We start from the raw sequence: 14,421 nt of genomic DNA on the forward strand, positions 1-14,421 counted from the left end.
ACTTGAAAGGATAGTCAGGAAACAAGACTTCCATTTTTCTATACAAAATATTTCAAAAGAGCTTGATTTTGTATGAAATGATACTACCTGATAAAAAATAAGCTTGTTTGATAGTTTTGAATACCATTGTGCAGGTACAGAGAACAATTTGAGCGTAAAACATTCGGAAATTGACATAAATTATCCCCTTTCGAACCTCAGGTCATTCATAAGAACAAGAGCGTCCAGAAAGGTATTCGAATGGGCATAACTACTCGTAATGTCTTATCAGCTTGTGAGAGGGTGTTATTCATTGTAACACTTTATAAATAGAAAGCTATGAAAGACAGAGCGTTATTTTCATCATCAGTTAACACACTCCCGCGGTATTCATGGCGAAAACATATGTTTCCCGGTGCGCGCACTGTACACCAACAGTATACACTGAGTGACCCCGGCAGCCTTCCCGGCACGTCCGACGTAATCGGTTGCTAATAAGATACGCATCTGGGCACAGACGCAGGATAAGAGTTTTAAAACCATTTATTCAAAATTAAAGTTAGCTAATTAACCTGCCTGGATTTAAACAGTGCGCACCCGATAACTCACATGAGTCATATTATAACATAAAGTCATAAAGTCAAAGAGTAGGCTAAAGATTTTAGAAAGCATCCCCATCATATCAGTGTCAGTAAGTATAGATGCCATGGATGGTTAGAAGAACTGCATTTTAATTTTGACTTTGATTTTGTTATGTTCGACCCAAGACGAGACTCCTGTATTCCTGATTGATGTACAAGATTGCTGTTACAAGTTTCCTGGTACAACCTACAAGACCGTAACATTGGCGATGAGGATGGGATATTCACTTTTCCGTGAGGCTGGAGGGGGTATTGTCACGGTGCATAGCTCTCGATCAGGACATGGAACTGTGGTTCGCTCAAAAAGTTCAATGTTGTCAATGGTCAATTCAATGATGATCAACAACAACAAAGTAGCCTACGGAGTAGCCTTCAACTTCAGCCTACTAGACTACAGTCTTACAGTTACAGAGCATGTGTCAGCACTGAAAAATCTCTCTCTCTCTCTCTCTTTAAATATATATATAGAATCTATATATATATATATATATATATATATATATCTCAAACATTTTGAATTTGAGCAAAGCAAACAATAAAGCGGCGCTTTTTCGGTAGTTCCCACCCCCCTTATTTGATTGAGCCTGACCTACATCTAGATCTAGATCTATATACGTTTGATTCGCGGCAAGCTAAGATATCAAACCTAACAACTGCAAAACATTAAATTGTGGTAAAATTCAGGGGGGCATGCCCCCCTGAAACCCCCCACCATGCCATGTTTTTATTAGGTCAGGGGGGGCAAGCCCCAGTGAAACCCCCCTACTCTTGGGGCCAATACCGGCGAATAACAAATGCGGGGTGGGAACTACCGAAAAAGCGCCCAATAAAGCTAGATCTAGATCTAGATTCTAGATCTAGTATTATTACATGAAGATTATAAAAATAAAAACAAATCAGAAAGTAACAAACTACGCACGCAAGTACCACAGCCAAATTTCAACATTGGGAGTAATTTGGGAGCAGTATCTAGAAGTTTAAAAAATATTTGACTCGTTTCGTTAATCAATAGCATTATATTATTATTGTTTTGTCACTCAGCTTTATTATAAAATTATTATTATTATTATTATTATTATTATTATTATTATTATTATTATTATTATTATTATTATTATTATGGTCATGATGATGATGATGATGATGATGATGATGATGATGATTATGATGATGATGATGATGATGATGATGATGATGATGATGATGATGATGATGATGATGATGATGATGATTAAACTATCCTATGATAGGAGCACTGGCGCTTTAGGACGGCAAACAAAAATAAAAAAACAAAAGAGAGAAAAGAGTCATGCACGTGAACGCACGTGCATCGATTACGCGCCAAAGACAGACATCGTCAATAATCTAAAATATAAATTCATTGTTTGCACGCTCGTCTCACTCCCATCAACAGGCTTATAGCCTACATGGCGGATAGCGAATGTACGTCTGTCGATAAACATTCGAGCAGCCATATAGGCTACGAAACCAATTCACAGGTCCTGTACACATATTATAAACATGCACGTCATGGTGTGTTTCAGGACATCACCAGATCTAGTATTAAATCTTTTTCTCACTTTTCCATTTACCCTCTTTGTCTTTCGTGCGTTCTTTGTGACTTTTCGACTTTCGGCAGATTAACAATAATTTAAAAGCAAGCCACAGAATTCTACACCAAGTGTGGAATTCTGTGAAGCAAGCTGACAATTTTAATGCCGAAGAGAAAGCACAATGCGCACAGTTATAAATAGTTATAGAAGGCCTACGGTAAAAAATTCGTGGCGCAACTTTTTGTAAAACATTTCCTAACTGTCAAATATGAAGCACAGTGACTTGAATCAATTTGTCTTTACAGATCAATATTTGTGAAAACATCTGTTAGCTGTATTTACAGAATTCTACACTTGTGTAGAATTCTGTGGCTGTATTCTAGAAAATTCCTTTAGGACTTATGCCCCAGTTGGTGGTTTCTACAGAATTTCCAAGGATTACAGCTGGGACATTATAGCTTTTCAAAGCAAGTCGGTCATTTTTTTCCTAATAGAGACGCTATGCTTATTGAACGCATGTTTTGAGAACAGTGTAAAAAAGTGTTCACTCTAAAATTAATTTATTGTAACAAGTTTTGCAACTAAAAGGTGTCATTGGCGAGCTGTGACGTAGAAATCTAGGGCTTTAGCCAATGCGTAGGCCTATACTATACAAAATGTATGTGAGGAGCGGGGGTGCTCTGAACGATCCCGTTTTCCTCGTGATGAAAATTTATAGTATTTTATAGGCCCTATACATAATTTACGAAGAAAAGTTTTTTAATTTAGTCTCAGCTGAGGTGAAAAAATATGATTTAGTAAGACAAAATTGATACCAACTGCTGCGCAAAGTATGGGTGACATTGATTTACACGTTAAAGAGATATTTGTGAACAAGTTGGCCACGAATTTTTGACCGCACCATAGTCTTTCAAATAATTGCAGTTACTGAAAGAAGCAAACATTTTTGTCTTCCAAAAAGGGAAAATTGCCAGCAGCATACATTCTAGGTTCTTTACAATCATCACTATTTGAGCAACCCTCTTCAAACGACAACCGACGAAACCGGAGAAAATCCTGCGGGCCAGCAGATATTTATTAAAGTGGACTGTATTAATATATTACTGTGTATATACATCTATATTATTATTTTTATAAAAAAATATAGGCCCTATATATAAATATATATATATTGTAAATATCTCTATGTTATACAAGTAATTCTTATTAACGTCAGCCAAGTACTTTACAACAAAAAACTTTCTCGACGTCAGCTCAGTTTGGGCCACGTTTGGGCGCATATTATGCTGCGCACGCAAGGAGCTTAGAACTGTTCTTGGAGTAACTGTATTAATAGTTACTCCAAGGAACTGTTAACTCCTTGTGCGCACGCTGTCGGGTAATCTTTTCACTACAGTTTGGCCTACCATGTGGCTTTCATTTCTTATGTGTGCATTCTGATCTGGAAAAAAACACAACAAACATCCAAATGCTAGATTTCATATATATATATATATATATACGTAGCTTTATGACAACATTCCAGCAGAAAAAAACAGTGGTGAAACTTGACTGTCGATGTCTGTTTCAGATCTGACACTTGATGATGATGATAATTAATGAATTTTCTTGGATTGGCGATTTATGCGAGCTATTTATTGTACGGACTCCGAGCCATGATGAATGGCAAAAAAGCGAGCCACTCATGTAATGTTTACAGATTATTACGTGCTGCATTTGTGTCACAAGAAAGAACAGCAACTCAGGATAAACTGTCCCATCTAGATTTCTTGATCTCCTGTCTCTAGAAGATTATTGCAAGCTCTCGGACAAGGAACTCGCGGGAAATGCACAGAGAACGAGATGCAAACTTTTTTTGGAGATGAACCCTCAAAGGAAACGTGTAAGATCTTTTCTTCATTTTACTTTCAACGCTATGTTGTGGGATCTTTCAGTTGAAGTTGACTCCATCACTTCACTTCAACAAAGCCAAGGGTCAGCCTTTCCAACGCTGCAGATTCTCAAGACGTTCAACTACGATTTGTTTATTGCTTAATATTGTTAGGTTTAATTGTTTGTCTTGTTATGATTTAAAGTTTGAGTTTCAGAACTATTTAGGTCCAGATTCAGATGTGTAGGCCTACTGTGTGCATCTTGAACTTATTTTATTTTTGTTAAATTATAATAAAAGGCCTTCGTTATAATAAAATAAATCACCACAACTTACAAAACTCAGCATTGACAAACAATAACATAAACAATGCCACCCATTGCCGTGAAAAAAACAAAACGAAGTGTATACAGACCCGGTAACCGGGAACAAAGTCACGAAGTATATACAGACCCGGTAGGGGAACTCTTTTGTGTTTTCGGAAAGTTTCAGCGCCCAGACCCGGTAGTGTTTGTCTGTGTGTGTGTGTGTGTGTGTGTGTGTGTGAGTGTGAGAGAGACAGAGAGAGAGAGAGAGCAGGGGGAAGTGTTAGCAAAATGTATACATAAATATATATTATATATATGACATGCCCCAGTTGACAGGAGGGAACGAGAGAAAGATAGAGTGGAAAATAGGTGGGGAGGAAGAAAGATAGAGACAAACAAAGAAAAAGAGAATGGGAGCGATACACAGAGACAGAGCAGAGAGAGAGAGAGGGGGGGGGGGGCAGAGAAATAGAGAGGGTGACTGCTCGATTGAAATTATAAAATGACATTGTTCTTTTCTTAAAATTGTGATTCCTCCAACTCCAAAACGGAGGAAAAACTATCGTTCTTCGAAAAGACATGTGCAATTTTCATTTAGATCTAGATGTAGGCTAGTCTCGAAACTAGATCAATGATTTATATCTTTCAACCTAGATGTAGGCCATAGATCTAGAAGAACCTAGGTCTACCCTGAGCCAAGAGGGCGCTGAAACTTTCCGAAATCACAAAAGATTTCCCCTACCGGGTCTGTATACTTTGTGATTTTGTTCCCGGTTACCGGGTCTTTATACACTCCCCCCCAAAAAAAGATAGAGATCTAATTTTCACTAACTACGAATTTTTAAAACTTAAGAAATGAAAAAGGAATGGATGATTATATCCCAGTGCCAGTGGTGAAATTGGGTTTGTATGCAAATTTGCTGATGTCATATTATATCAATAATAGTTGCCACTATCACAGCCAGTTTCACAAGGCCACCTTTATTCTCACCCCGCGTGAGAATAACCCATATTACTATTCATTTAATACACACTGACTTAACGATGGCAGGCCTCTCACTCTCTGCCTGCGCACAATAAATTATGGTTCAAGGAACAGAGAGCATACATTTTACAAGTACGTTACACGACACAAGCACGAGACAATAAATGCTCTTGCAGGACAGTAGAAGGGTTGTAAATTATTCAAACCAAATGGTTGAGGGCGCTAAATCGTGTTAACTAGATCTAGTTTAATAATTTTATTTTAAAAGCAATCCAAGCTTTCATTTTTTTTCCTGTTATTCTTCTTGCCTCTTTTGTCCCTTCTTCTTGAATATTTGTTGGAGTTTGGAGCCAAAAAAGAGCCAGAGAGCCAAATGAAATTCAGCGGGCCAGATCTGGCTCAAATCTGACCACCGTGACTGTGACTAGATGTAAATTATGTCTATTCGGACACCAACACGATCCTGTGGAGCATCATCCCCGATAACCTCAGCCCTGGTCCCTATTGGGTCATTTCCGGTAAAACAAGGGAGGGGGTGAGAATAGCGAGACATAGCATAGCTATAGGTTTTTCTCACCCGGGGTGAGAATACAACTTCCATTTCACAAACACATCATGTATAAATAAACAAGTCATTGCAGCTCAACTTTTTGTCTTTTAAGAATAGGATGTTAAGTTTTTTTATGTCTTAAGCCAAGAGATACTTGCTAGTGACTGAGTTCGACTACCTTTCCAAAAGCTTGAACATGTTTGACATTGTCAACCTGTGCACTAATCTTTGATCACAGGTACCATATCTGCTATCATTTCTAAGTGGCCCTACCTACATGTTCGTATGTAATTATGAGTCAACCCTAAAAAAGAACTTTGGCCGGCTAGGATATGAACTCTCTGACTATTATCTGTCTCAATAATTTCGCAGACTTGCCAAGTACAGTCCATACCGGCTTTAACAAGCACGGTCATCGGGAGAAAACATATAAATTTCTTAATGCTGAAGCGTGCTCGAGTGCGAAGTAGACATTGTCATAATACAGAGATTTTTGTGTAGAAAATTTCCTGAGTTATTTCCTTTGTTCGTAAGTAGTGGTCGCACAAAAGTGTGCGCTGTCATTTTTACCCGCAATGATAGTTTTTGTTTGTTTGTTTGTTTGTATTGTTTTGTGATCGAATGGGAAAGGAAAACTTAATTTAGATGGCCAGTCACGATACAGCACACACTACGTTTGCGTACCACTGCCCGCTGTGCCACACTCATACAACCGCCCTCATCCCACCTCGCGCGTGATACATAATCCGGATTATCGGATAGCTAGGGGCAAAGGTGAAATCGCAGCCAGCCTCCCTTTCTCGTCTCCCCGACTCTCTTTGTATTTTTTTCGTCTGTGTGTAGCTTTGCCCAAGGCTAGATCCTATGTCCAAGTGCGCGGCTGTGTGCATCTCTGTGCCTTCCTCTCTGTGCGCGTGTGTGTCTCAGGGCTCCCCATTACGCTCAAATGTGCATATATTACGCATTAAATTAAACCTGCGAATTACCCCCTTTAAGTTTTGGTGGTGCGAGACTTTCATTTCGGGGGTTTGCATACACTTTAAAACGTAGGTGGTGTGCGTCTGGCAAGCATCGTTTTTCCCCCTTCTCTATACCGAAGCCGAGTCAATGATTTGACAACACATCCTCACACATGCACGACAGTCACCTTCTGTGTCAGAAGAAGTCGACTCGTCGACCTACTTATCAGCTGTGCGCAGTTTCTGACAACACCGGCTTGCTTCAGCACAGACGCTCCGCTCACATTTGCCGGTGTTGTGCCTTGAGTTTACCTCGCCGTGAGATTACCCCCATCCTTCTTTAACACACTAGTAAACATGAATTGTCCGCCTTCGAAAGTCTGGAAAGACTGGAATGTGAACCCTGGGATTGCTCCGAAGAAGAATGAATCAGTTTATTTTCCAAACCTGCCACTCATCCGTGCCCTAAATCTCAAGCGTCCCGACTTTCCAGATATTGATCGCGTGTACCCCGATTTTTAAAAATATTTTGGTTCCGTCTGTAGCGCCGGATTTTTCTAAAATCTTACTCTGCCTCCTTTTCTGTCGTGGGAAGCACTCGTTAAACTTTTAATCAGCAGAAACTCGGAGCACTATTTTCCAAAATGTCGATGTCGAATTTAGTAGTTGACTCACCTAAAGTTGTGTTGGAGCTTTGCTCACACGTGATATTTCAACTATAATGAAAGTAGTATTGATTTGGCATTCCTACTTAAGACATTCTCAAGTTCTACTTTTGCCAAAACATGCTTTGTCCGAGTTCTGGTTAGTCGGGCGCTTCACCAAGACCCGTCAGTAAAACAGTTATTAACTCTTGGACTAGAAGACCTTGACGTGATACTTCAGGATTTAAAGAATAGATAAGTGAAACACATACATGCACGCGTGTGCACACACACATACACCACACATGCGCGCGCGCACAGAGGGAATATACACATGGATATAATAAGTAACACCCCTGGAAATTTTTAAAGTCAGGTTGGCAGTGACCTAGGTGATTTGTCGTTGATCCCAATTTTTTTCACCAAGTCCCAATTTTTTCCCCCACTGAAATCCTTACTTGTAAATTTCATAGATTGTAGGTCTATTTTTCTTGGTGTATTATAGTCGGAATTGACCCTTTTTGGTCTGTCAACTTTATTTTATTTTTGATAGACCCAACTGCTCAACCACCACCACTTTCCCCCCCCCCCTCTCCAAATGGACACAACTCTAATTCTAGTCAATATTAACTCATTTATTTCTTAAGTTAATTAAAAATCGTTAGCATTCAATCAAAGTCATTGTCACTCTGTGTGTGTCTGTATAAATGTGCGTGTGAGTTAAATGTTTACAAGCAAAAAATCTTACTATAAAATTATAAAATATTGACTTTTCCCCTTTAAGTTTCTAAAACAAGGGTTTAAATACCCCTTAAGATAGTAAACCAAAGGGTAAAGGAACCTCTTAAGTTGGCCTGAAAAGGGTAGCCCTGGTGTCTCCATCATTTGCATTCTTTGTGTTTCTCTTAACACACTCACTGCTGTGGTGTAGACTGTGTTAGAAATTCGATGAGTCATCATGAAAGTATTGGCTGTCTTGTAAATGAAGCGTGCCGGAAGTCGAAGTTACCGTGTTTAAAGGTGTGTAATTTATATAGCAAAAATTAGGTAACAACAGCCGTTTAGCTTGCTTGAGTCCGAAATGTGTTTTATGCCGGCGTGTTTAAAACCGGCACGGACTGTAAAATCGAAGCCCTCCAACTTTTTTTCTTGCTTGCATGGAAGTACCCCAATTGGATTTGCATCAAAAGATAACTGTTATTTTTGGTCATGGAGGGGTTTGCAGGTTTGCTTCTGTTGCCTTTTATGACGTAGGTGCATGGTACATCCTGGAAGTATATGAAAATGTTAGCTTCGTGCCGTACCACAAGGACGTCACACGAAACAAAGTAAACACAATTTTCTCTTCCTGGTTGCTTATAAAACATATGTAACATCCTACAAAATATTAGGCTCTGATTTACTGTATGTTACTAAGATTTAGTTTTAGCCACAGGCACAGCGTGGATTCGTTTAGTCTTATTTGGGAACAAAAATTGTTCTTTTTTCGTATTTTCTTGACGTACCGTGTACGTCATTATGGAAACGAAGGCATTAGGCAGTAGAGGGTTTAATGAGCTACCTTTTTGTCTATCAAGGTGAGTTTGCCTTTTTTTTGTCTTGCTCCCTCCTGGTGGTAACGTTGCACTGCACTGTCCCTTTATTTTCTTTTTTATTTCATTTCTGAGCTTTTGTTCTTCCTGTATATTTTGCTTCTTACATGATGCACTTTTGAGTAGCCCTACCATCAAATTAATTCTATTTTAAATAAATAAGTGATCGCTTGTTAAGTGTTGTCTTACCTTCCCGTTCTATGCTATTAAAATATTAAAAGGTCAAACACCTACCATCGTTACACTGTTGATGATAGTACCGTACAGTATAACACGGATAGCTTGAATTCTCCGGGACAGGCTTTGGTAGTTCAAGGGGTATGTGAACAGTGTTATGACATCGGCTGTGTCACAGAATCAGGGGGAGCAACAAAAATTAGGTAGGAACAGAGATTTTTTTTTTTCGGCCATTGTCCTAGATCAGATTGATAGATCTATGCCTATTGATGTGAATTTGAAATCAACAGATTGAGAATGAGAAACACAATGAGCAACGTTTTCGAGTTCGATTGGTAATGAGCCTACTGGTACCAATACAGTTTAATTGCGCGGGTCAGTGTGAATGGTCTTTAGTCTGCACTAATCAAACGGTGCCTTTTCAAGTTTTTCAATGAACGTAAACAATTTGACAAGATAATAAATATACAGTAATCAACAGCGCGATGACGAAACAATGCAGCTGTACTCAATCTCTCCCACCAAGGGTGCAGTCCTTTGCAAAGAGGGATGGGGCGGCCGATCGTGTGATGCACGAAACCCTCCTCCCGCCCACTCCACACAAGCCTAACTAGGACCTAGGCACGCACAGAGGGCATATATGTGTAGAGCAGCATGCCTAAATAGAACAGCATGCTGCTTTTGTGGAGGGGGGGGGGGGGTTGGAGAAGGCGGTATTTTACCAACCTTGCCTTTTTTTGTTTTTACTATTATTTTGTCTCAAGTGCATCTCAAAGGACATTGACTTAAGACCTCTACGGCAGCGTAATTAGTTAGACTATTCCGTGTTTGTGTTTGAGCTTTGCGTGATTTTTTTTTTAAAGATGAAGAAAAAAAAACCCGGGGCCGTAGACACAGTTCGAGCAGATTTAATCTGTGTTCGACCTATCCGGGTTATACTGTATTATATTCCTCCATACAAAACAGTCAGTCTTTTTGTGTGTATGAAAAGAGATGTTTACCACTTTGGGGTTAACTTTAAAATTATCTTCATATTGTTTAAAAACTTTTTATGCTGGTTTTAATTTTGTTGACATTGTTGCAATGCAGGTTGTTATGATTGTACATGATGCCGTATAATTAATTACTTGTATTGTAATATAAAATGTTGGGTTTGGATGTTTGGATGTAGAGTTTTCTTATTTTGTCTTTTGATGTGCGGTCATTTTTTTTTTCTGAGTGATTTCCTATAGAAAGTGAATATTTTTGTAATGTACAGAGAGAAAGAGCAGATAGTCAGATAGTAACATGTGTACAAATAAATGCTTAGATTTCGTTACACCACAATGTTTCAAAACTGTGAACAGTGTTTCTTATGTTGAATTCATTTTATGTAAGACAAAATGGCATTGAAAATATGCTATTTATTGTCTCTAATACCAGAGAGCTCATATAAGTTAAAGGCGTATACTAGTCCAGGGTATGGCAGGTGAGATCGTGTCTTAGACATTCTGAAAAGGATAGTTCTGTGGAGTCTAAAGAAAAGAAAAGAGCTTGTGCTTTAACTTTTTTTGGAATTTGAGTTTGGGGCACTTGTACCCTTCCTTTGAAATGTCATCATAAAGCTAAGAAATTTATCTTAATGTGGAAAATGCTCAGACTTTCAATCTTCCGTGGACGCTGTTTTAACTTGAAGTAATTCTAGAGTTTTTATACGTCCCTGCTATTATGAACTCTCTGGTACCGTAATTCTCATCATTCATTACAAAGCCTCGGAAGGCCTGATTTATCGGCGATTTTGTAAAGTGGCATTCCGTCTTTCCTGCTGCCATCCTCTTTGACTTTGACTCTGTGACACTCTGTCCCCTCAGCTTGTTTGGGCTGACATCGAATTGTCCCCAAAAATTTCGCGTTACTTCGTCTTGCGATTGTTTTGTACGTACACCATAACTGTCTTAGCCCACAACAGGCAGTCACAGTCACTTGAGTCACAACCTTCGTTGTCCAATTATGCCACTGTCAACATGCCAATGCGCAACATCAACAGACTCAACCTTTCCCCAAACTGTGCGCGCTCACACGCACACGCTCGCTCAAAACAACCCCGCCACCCCTCCCACACGCACACTCTCTTCGTATCCTTCCCCCTCCCTCCCCCAACACACGCTCATCCTATCTCCTCCTCTCCCCCCAAACGCGTCTATTATATTTCCCCCCCCCCCCAAAAAAAAAAAAAGGTTCACCCCCTTCCGGCACATTCATTAATTTAATTTGTTCCGTTACCACCCCCCCCCCCCCCCCCCCCCACACACACACACATCATTATTACCCCCATCCCCCTAAAAGCAGTTGAAGCCAAAGGAAGAAGCAAGTGATTTTTGGCGCTTGAATGTAAGCGCACCCATGGACAGAAAAGCGGCCTCGGCCTCAAGGCCCAAAGGCCTAAGACTAAAAGTGATGGTGAGAGAAGAACCGCTCTCATTGCAAGTGAACTGGTCTGCTACGGTACCCCATTGACATCACCGTACCGTACGGCTTCAGCGAGACCAGACAAGCAGCAGAAAGAAGAATCTGCGGATGAACTGAGCGTGAAAAGGCGGCTACACCTTCTGGCATGGAAAGGCAAGGCCAGAAAGGAAGAGAGAAACCACGGAGGTGTAGAACTGGTCTCAACTCTACAAAGTCTGCACGAAATTTCAACACCAAACCCTCTGGGGGAAATGGCGTCGGTGGCCTAGTGGTTAGGCTATTGGACTCGTAATCGGGAGATTGCGGTTTCGGGGGTTCGAGCTTCAGCTCGGTCCAACGCTGTGTCCTTGGGAAAGGCACTTTACTGTACTTTACACGAATTTCCCACTTGGCTCGGTCCTTTCGGAGATGGATGTTAAACTCGGAGGTCCCGCCTCTTAAATAACCTAATACATGTAGTGTTGATAGGGGCGCTAAACCTATACCATTTCTATATTTTCACTCTTGGGAGTCCCTTCCAAACAGTTTGAGCTGTGTGCTATGGGCAGGCCAGGCTGGCGTGCCTTCTTCACCCAGAGGCGAGACCAGACAGCTTTGAGAAGAAAGAAGAGAAGTGGCGAACTGATCAGATGAAGCTCGTGCACAAGAAAAATTTTCAATCGCTGGTCCTGACTATCCTGGACAGTTTATTACTGCACTGCCCTTACTGACAATACTGAACCCGTATCTCTGCCGATAGCCGATCGGATGGACACCCATCTCTGCGCCCACACAAGAAAAGGACTCAACATGAACCATGACAGTCACCGTCGAAATCGGTGAACGACCAAGAAAGATCATCGAAATGTCGTCATAAAAATTAGGCTGGACAAGGCGTGGACCGTCAATGATCCATGGGCGCCATTTTAGTAACTTTTACGTAGATCATTCTTACAGTTTCTAAACACCCCTTCTAAGAGCTTTCTGTTTATACTATAATTATAATGAGGGAGTTTCTCATTGATCCCAAAGCCTTGGCAAGCCTGATTCTCCGATTGTTGGACTTTTTCGTAAAGTGCGCTCTCCGTCCGTCTTGCCACCACCTCGTAATGTGTTTGCCTCTGTCTGCTTGGCTTGTTTTCTCTGACATCATATCGAATTGTCACGTGTCGATGCGACGAGGGCGTAAAGACACACCCATCTACACTAAAAGAAAAGAAAAAATAATTACATCATGTAAATCTAATCTAGATCATCGACAGTCTTTGAAAAGAGGGAAAAATCCAATGGTCCTCGAGAATTTCGTGAGTGTTACGCTGTCGTGCTAGTCATACGCACGTTTACACCGTAGCCTTTCTCACCCCCGAAGCGGTGCCACTGACTAAAGTGTCTTTAGGCCATTTCCAAAGGGGGGACATTTCTCGTTCTAATGCACAGTAGAATTGTAAATGGGCTGATCCAACAATGTCATGCTCATGACTGTGCCTGAACTACAACAGGGAACTGCTGTTTTTTCTTTCCTATTCCTTACTATCGTCATTTTCCTCTAACTACTTCTTTTGAATGTCACGCTCTTGTGGCCTGCTATTTCCGAGGTGCCTTGATAGTCGAAGCAGCCTTTGTGCTGTTGAAGCTAGAAGAGGTGAGCAGAGTAGACTAAGTCTGATTCCCTGTAAGGACTTCTCTGTTGACATCCACCCATTGGCGCTCATATGACCTATTATGCAGTTCCGAGTGCCGTAAAACCTCTACTAAAATAAAATAGCCTTTCTCTCCTTTGGCTCGCAACACTGTCCCCGTAGTTTTATATAAGAAAAATTCTGAAATTATGCAAACTGAGCTCAAGTTTATATGAAATTATGCGATTCTGTTAATTTTAAACAAAGAATGATAAGGGAAAATAATCAGAAATTTATGCCAAAAAATGATCAAATTTTGCTAAATTATGCGGGGTGCATAAAACCACGGGGACAGGCAACAGGTCAATCAATGAATATTGCATTAGACATAGCACTATCTAAGGCTAGTAAGTTACACAGCCACAACCTCCGTTGTTCGGTGAAGCCTTCGTCAACATGCCAGCAGTGCTCATCAACAGACCGATCCAACAGGCGTTTTTCATTTTTCATGTCCCCTTTCCCACCCCTCTTTCCCTCAAAATTGCACAGATGGCGGTACCGTAACAAACACATGTACAACAACAATACATACCCAAGCAACCCCCACCCCCACCCCGTAAAAATAAAAATTAACATCATGTACTTCCCACCCCACAAGCATCCCCCTCACAAAAAAACCCACCAAAGAAAAACAAAACAAGCCCTCGTGCAATCCGAAGCTTCCTGCAAGAAAAAAGGCTATCATGGGTACCAGTAGCATACTTCTAATTATCTACAGTAGTGCTACATTCACACTCTCACGTAGGCTATAAACTTAACCCCACACTCGCACCAATCCGAAGCATGAAACCATCTTTGGTCATAGTAAGTAGAAGAAGACCCCTTCTGCCCAAACCTCTAAAAGTAGGTTCTAAAATTCTAAGTTAATTGTCTGAACCACTTGCACAATCACAAACGAAAGAAAACACCCCCATCCCCAAATCCATTTAAGTTCAGGTCTAATAATGTAATCCTAACCAGACGCAGGCAATTCACCCCCCCCCCTTTCCAGAGTAGTTCTCTTAAACAATACAAAACCCACACACACCTTGAAAAAAATCCCCGCCTTCAATTCAGC

General features: G+C 40.5%; 2 protein-coding genes across 3 annotated transcripts in view; one reads left to right on the plus strand and one right to left on the minus strand.

Moving 5' to 3' along the window:
- LOC101864657 (tRNA-uridine aminocarboxypropyltransferase 1) overlaps positions 1-1,567 on the minus strand; it is a 9,922-nt gene extending 8,355 nt beyond the window's left edge. For both annotated transcript variants that reach the window (XM_005089206.3, XM_035968500.1), the window contains exon 1: positions 1,540-1,567. In XM_005089206.3, coding sequence (XP_005089263.2) covers positions 1,540-1,566 — 27 coding nt within the window. In that variant the 5' untranslated portion in view covers position 1,567. The remainder of the gene's footprint in view (positions 1-1,539) is intronic.
- A 2,361-nt stretch (positions 1,568-3,928) lies between these two features.
- LOC101846779 overlaps positions 3,929-14,421 on the plus strand; it is a 66,718-nt gene continuing 56,225 nt past the window's right edge. Inside the window, exon 1 of the mRNA XM_005089216.3 lies at positions 3,929-4,053. Within this exon, the coding sequence (XP_005089273.2) occupies positions 4,016-4,053 (38 nt within the window). The 5' untranslated portion in view covers positions 3,929-4,015. The remainder of the gene's footprint in view (positions 4,054-14,421) is intronic.

The sequence above is a fragment of the Aplysia californica genome, unplaced genomic scaffold, assembly GCF_000002075.1.
Source record: "Aplysia californica isolate F4 #8 unplaced genomic scaffold, AplCal3.0 scaffold00004, whole genome shotgun sequence".
Taxonomy (NCBI): domain Eukaryota; kingdom Metazoa; phylum Mollusca; class Gastropoda; order Aplysiida; family Aplysiidae; genus Aplysia; species Aplysia californica.